At 41.6% G+C, this 6546-nt stretch overlaps 1 protein-coding gene across 1 annotated transcript; it reads left to right on the top strand.

The window, feature by feature from the left end:
- The first annotated feature begins 3054 nt into the window (after positions 1-3054).
- Positions 3055-3983, top strand: LOC141180573 (olfactory receptor 14J1-like). Its single transcript, XM_073660670.1, is given in 2 exon segments — positions 3055-3748; positions 3751-3983. Coding segments are annotated over 2 exon segments (927 nt in total).
- Positions 3984-6546: the final 2563 nt, after the last annotated feature.

The raw sequence follows: 6546 nt of genomic DNA, 5'->3' as shown, positions 1-6546 counted from the left end.
TCATCCCGCAAAAAGCAAGCCATCACATGACTCTGTCGGCCAAAATCTGGAAAAATTATAGCTCTCAAAATATGGCGATGCAGAAACTAGATTTTACAAAATATGTGTCTTTTAGTGCGTGACAGCTGTCAATCATAAAAACCCGATATCATTCTGGTATCACTTTAGTCGCACCGACCCAAAGAATAAGGTCGTCTAATCACTTATACCGCACTAAGAACGGTGTAAAAAATAAACGCTAGGGCTGGGGTTGGGGTTAGGGTTGTGCTAATGTTAGGGTTGGGGGTCAGGGTTGGGCTAGGGTAGGGTTAGGGTTGGGGTTAGGGTTGTTTTTTTTTCGAAAGTAAAAAAAACAAAACGATGATATGGCAACTAGTGTTGGACGCATGTGCTCGCTACCTGAGTTTGCATCGGGTGCTCGGGTATGCATTGAGTATCGCGGGTGCTCGAGTCTCCACCCCATATGCTTCACGGCCAAAAAAACCACGCGGGGATTGCCTGCCATGCACGAGCGATCCCCGCATGTTTTTTTGGGGTGTCTAATACCCATGAAACATACGGGCGGGGACTCAAGCATTTCACTGTTTCACCCGTGATACATGGTGCATAACTGAGTACCCGATGCAAACTCAAGTAGCGAGCACTTGCGCTCAAGACTAATGACAACTTATTCAATATGATGACCTAATGTCATCAAATTCTGTGTCGAACCTCTGGGTTAAAAATGTTCACTATACCCCTTTATAAAATCCTTGAGGGGTGTAGTTTCCAAAATGGGGTCACTTGTGAGGGGTTTCAACTATTTAGGCACATCAGGGGCTTTCCAAATGCGACATGGCGTCCACTCTCGATTCCAGACGATTTTGCGTTCAAAAAGTCACACAATGCTCCTTCCCTTCGGAACTCTGCCGTGCGCCCAAACACTGGATTTTCCCCACATATGGGGCATTGGCATACTCAGGATAAATTGCACAAAAGTTTTTGTGGTCCATTTCCTCCTCTTACCCTTGTGAAAATTAAAAATTGGGGCTAAAGCATCATTTTTGAGGAAAAAGTTAGATTTTTTTATTTTCACGGCTCCATGTTATAAACTTCTGTAAAGGACTTGGGGGTTCAAGGTGCTCACCACACATCTAGATAAGTTCCCTGAGGGGTCTAGTTTCCAAAATGTTGTCACTTGTGGGGGGTTTCCAATGTTTATACCCATCAGGGGTACATCCGCTAATTATTCCAGCAAATTTTACAATCAAAAAGTCAAATGGCGCTCCTTCCCTTCCGAACCCTGCCGCGCGACCAAACAGTGTTTTTTCCCCACATATGGGGTATCTGCTAACTCAGGAGAAATTTCAAAACAAAATGCATAGTGCAATTTCTTCTGTTACCCTTATGAAAATGCAAAAGTGGGGGCTGAAAAACATTTTTGTGGGAAAAATGTGAACATTGTATTTTTACGGCTCAATGTTATAAACTTCTGTGAAGCACCTGGGGTGTCAAAGTGCTAACCACACATCTAGATAAGTTCCCTGAGGGGTATAGTTTCCAAAATGGTGTCACTTGTAGGGGGTTTCCACTGTTTAGGCACATCAGGGGCTCCCCAAATGCAACATGGCGTCCCCAAATTATTCAAGCAAATTTTAAATTCAAAGAATCAAATGGCGCTCCTTCCCTTCCGAACCCTGCCGTGCGCCCAAACAGTGTTTTTTCCCCACATATGGGGTATCTGCATACTCAGAAGAAATTGCTCAACAAACTGCATGGTGCAATTTCTCCTGTTACCCTTATGAAAACACAAAAGTGGGGGCTGAAAAACTTTTTTGTGGGAAAAATGTGAAAATTTTATTTTTACGGCTCAATGTTATAAACTTCTGTGAAGCACCTGGGGGTTCAAGGTGCTCACCACACATCTAGATAAGTTCCCTGAGAGGTCTAGTTTCCAAAATGGTGTCACTTGTTGGGGATTTCCACTGTTTAGGCACATTAGGGGCTCCCCAAATGCAAATGCAATTATTCAAGCAAATTTTACATTCAAAAAGTCAAATGGCGATCCATCCCTTCCGAACCCTGCCGTGCGCGCAAACAGTGGTTTTTCCTCACATATAGGGTATCTGCTTACTCAGGAGAAATTGCACAACCAATTTTGGGGTTCATTTTTCCTGTTACCCCTGAAAAAATTAAAAAAATTGGGTCTAAATTAACATTTTTGTTAAAAAAGTTAAATGTTAATTTTTTTCTTCCACATTCCAAAAATTGCTGTGAAGCACCTGAAGGGTTAATAAAGTTCTTGAATGTGGTTTTGAGCACCTTGAGGGGTGCAGTTTTTAGAATTGTGTCAATTTTGGGTATTTTCTGTCATAAAGACCCCTCAAAGTGACTTTAAATATGATGTGGTCCCTAAAAAAATGGTTTTGTAAATCTTTTTGGAAAAATCTGAAATCGCTGGTCAACTTTAAAGCCTTATAGCTCCCCAATAAAAAAAACTATTTGTTTCCAAAGTTGTGCTGATGTAAAGTAGACATGTGGGAAATGTTATTTCTTAACTATTTTGTGTGACATATCTCTCTTATTTAAGGGCATAAAAATTCAAATTTTGAAAATTGCTAAATTTTAAAAATTTTCACCAAATTTCCTTTTTTTTCACAAATAAACGCAAGTGATATCAAAGAAATTTTACCACTTTCATGAAGTACAATATGTCACGAAAAAATAATCTCAGAATCAGGGGGATCCGTTGAAGCGTTCCAGAGTAATTACCTGTAAAAATTACTTGTAAAAATTGGCCCGGTCATTAACTTCCATACCACCTTGGGTTGTAATGGGGTTAAACCATAGTGCAAATGAATCCAGAACTGGGTTTGGATCTAATAAACATTCTAGGAATGTCATTACATGACCAGATTACCAGGATCAATCACTACCACGGATGACTAGATTATTCAGTAGACTACGTCTTCCATACCTTCTTTTTCGCTCTTCGTTTCATTTCTTAATATTTGATACATTATATCCTGAAATCTAAAAATACATTTTGTGTTTTTTTTAAAGAAGGAAATGCCAATGAAGAATGAAACTTTTATTAAATATTTTTACATTTTACCCTTTTCTGGAGAGACGAAGAATCAACAATTAATTTCTACTTTCTTCTTCTTGATATATTTGGTCGGAGTTCTCATCAATTCTTCCATTATCACAGTCATATGTCTGGAAACTCAATTACATAAACCAATATATCTGTTTCTCTGTAATTTATCCATTTTAGACATATTATATACATCGGTCACAATTCCTAAATTACTGCACATGTTATTGTCCGGGAATCACTTTGCTTCCTTCTCGCAATGTTATACTCAGTGTTATACTTTCATAGCTGTGGCGACAGCTGAGGAAATTCTCCTCTTCATTATGGCTTATGACCGATATGTTGCTATCTGCCTCCCGTTACATTATCATCGGATCTTATGTAAGAGAAATTGCATCCTGATAACTATTGGGATTTGGGCAGCCGCCTTATTCAACTCATTATTTCTTGTAACCTCAGCTTTATACATGTCCTCCTGTCACTCCAACATAATCCATCAGTACTTATGTGATGTTAAGTCACTAACAAAGATGACTTGCTCAACCACTGACTTGTTTTTTGTGATAATAGGTATAGAAATGTTGCTAATAGCTTTTATCCCACTGATGAGCACTGTTATTTCTTACTTTAATATTTTCTCCATTATCTTCAAGATGAAGTCAAAAGAAAGCCGAAAAAAGCCTTCTCCACCTGCTCATCCCACATCACGGTTGTCTGTATTTACTATGGGGCAGGTGTACTAGAGTATCTGATACTATCCTACTCAGATGTTCTTGATTTAGCCTTCAGTTTAGTCTACACAAGTATTGTCCCCATGATAAACCCCATCATATACAGTCTACAGAATTCCAATGTACAATCTGCATTGCTGAGGTTAGTGAAGCAAATACCTTTTATAAAGAACTGAAAGGAAAGTCAAAGAAATTTAGTGCAAAACATTTCTTAAAAGGAACCAGTCATATAAAAAAATGCCATTGCATGTAGATATGGTTAATCTTCAGGTTAATAATGTTTCAATGTTCGTTTCGGATTACGATCGTCTAATTTGCAATATTCGCCGATTTATTCCGAACATTGCCTAACGCCATAAAATTCAATGGGTGGGGCAAAAATAATCACATACACAACACCCTCAAACATTCCCAAAAGCTGCCAAAACACATCAAATTAGAGGCAGACACCAGGAAATTGCCATCAATTGACCCAGAGTACAAGTACTATAATTATTATTATTAGCAATATTTATTCTGTGGCGCTTTACATGTGAAAAGGGTTCACCCACTGGTACAATAGGAGAGAGGACCCTGCCCATGAGGGCACACAAACAATCTACAAGGGATGGGTGAGGATACAGTATGTCAGGGTACAGCTGGTCATGCAGCGGATTGCTGGAGCGAGGGTTACCGCAGATTGTACGCTTGACAGAAGAAGTGGATCTTCAGCTCCCTTTTCAATGCTTCCATGGTAGACGAGAGTCTGATGTGTTGGGGTACAGAGCTACACAGTAGTGGAGATGCACGGGACAAATCTGCTGGGAGCCTAAATGAAGGTGCGGAAGCTGACATGAATTCCGATGGGTGTGTTGAAGCTTGTACTCAAAAATTGCCCTCTGCTGTTCACAAATCTTTCCAACATCTGCAACATTGATTTCCACTGTGTGGTGACATCGCACACCAATCGGTCAGCTGGAAGCTGCAAATGCTGCTTAAGCAGTGCCAGGGTGGTGGAAGCTGTAGCTGACTTTCTGATATGGGCACACATGCGGCATACTTTTACAAGCAGCTCTGGCAGATCTCGGTAGGTTTAAATAAACCACTGAACCACTAAGTTGAGTACATTTAGTGCTTTCTCATCACTAATGTCTACCACTGTATGGAGAACAATATCAGCACCAAAGAATTAAAAGATGAAATGTAGCCTGCTTTATATACCATGGTAGTAAGAAAACCAATCATGTGTACCCCTGTGATAACAATATCTGCACCAAAGAATTAAATTCACTAGAGTAGAACTAGTATAATGAGGACCGACAACGCTTCCACTCCAGCCAACCCAGCAGATGGAGGCCCAAACAGAAGTGTTCACATTTCAAAAAATTAGGGCCTAACACCACCATTTCCGTGGCCAACAGATTGGATATTGTGGAGTTCAATCTTCTAGCTATGTTATGTGTAGGAGGAAACAATCTTTTATCTACCACAACTAAGGGACCAAGGGCTGGCTGCTGTACTGAGAGAGGGCGGAGTACGGTGAACCAGACAAACTGCTGGACCATGAGTGAGGTGTAGGCAGACGATGGATTGATAAAGTTGTAGTTTGCTCATTCTCTGAAATCAGTCAAAATCTGCAGGGATGTCTGCTTCCATTATAGCTGATGGGCTCTCACTTAGCCTGACTGGAGCGAGTAGAGAACCTGAGGATCTGCGGTGGTAGACCTGCGTGACAATACTTGGCATGGTAACAGAGAAAAAGAAAGAAGCAGCTGATGGTTGTTGAGGTCCATATTTGATCGCAGTGGGATTGCCAGAGTAATGCATCTTGATTGCGCATGTGAAGGTTCATGCATGTAGTAGTAAAATTATTGCACTTTTTCCCTCTACTGAGTGTTTTTCTTGCAAAGTTGGCAGATAACTTGAGTTGGCTCATCCCTTGCGATACCAAAAAAGGCCCAGGCTAGGCAACCTTTACCGCCCCTGTGAGCTGCAGACCCACGACCGGAGCTGGTCACTGCCACAGTTGTGACTAAGGATGCAGTGACATCGTTTTTGCATAACTCTGTGTCTGCGCCATAGGATGCAACATAACCTACTTGTCTTCCTCCTTTCCCACTTTCTCTGATGAGCTATTCAGCTGCGTGCTTCTGGGTTCACACCAAGTGGGATACACAATGTCATTATCATCCAATGTGTTATCCCATGCCTCGCCCTGAGAGTCACCCTCCTCCTCTTCTTGCCCTGACCTCACAGTACATGACCTTCAGGTATCTGAGTCTCATCAGGATCACCTTCACCCACCCGCAGGTTAACGTCTGGTGACGAGTGTCAGGTAGCTGCTCAGACCCAACCTTTTTTTTCCCTCTATGGAGAAGAATATTTGACCCAAAGAATTTAAGCTGAGATGTAGTCTGCTTTATATACAAATTTAGAATTTATCATGTCTGTGTACGATCTAACACAGAAAACCCCTTTTTCCATAAAAGATAATCTATATATATAATTGTCTTATCCCGTCTGTCTGTCTGTCTGTCTGTTTATCTGTCTGTCTGTCTGTCTGTCTGTCCAGGAAAATCCCGCGTCGCTCGTTGGTCCAGCAGCGGCCAATCAGCATCGCGGGATTTTTGAAAAAATATGGCGGCCGTTAGCGGCTCATCTGCGGGACGGAGCTCAGCGGCGATGCAGCCGGGAGATGAGCGCCGCGAGGCGCTCATCTCCCGGCCGGTAACAGCAGATGGACCCCGACCGCCGGACCCA

Source organism: Phyllobates terribilis, unplaced genomic scaffold, assembly GCF_046119375.1.
Source record: "Phyllobates terribilis strain yellow unplaced genomic scaffold, ASM4611937v1 Scaffold_33__1_contigs__length_13283291, whole genome shotgun sequence".
Taxonomy (NCBI): Eukaryota; Metazoa; Chordata; class Amphibia; order Anura; family Dendrobatidae; genus Phyllobates; species Phyllobates terribilis.
This window is presented reverse-complemented; position numbering and strand designations above follow the sequence as displayed.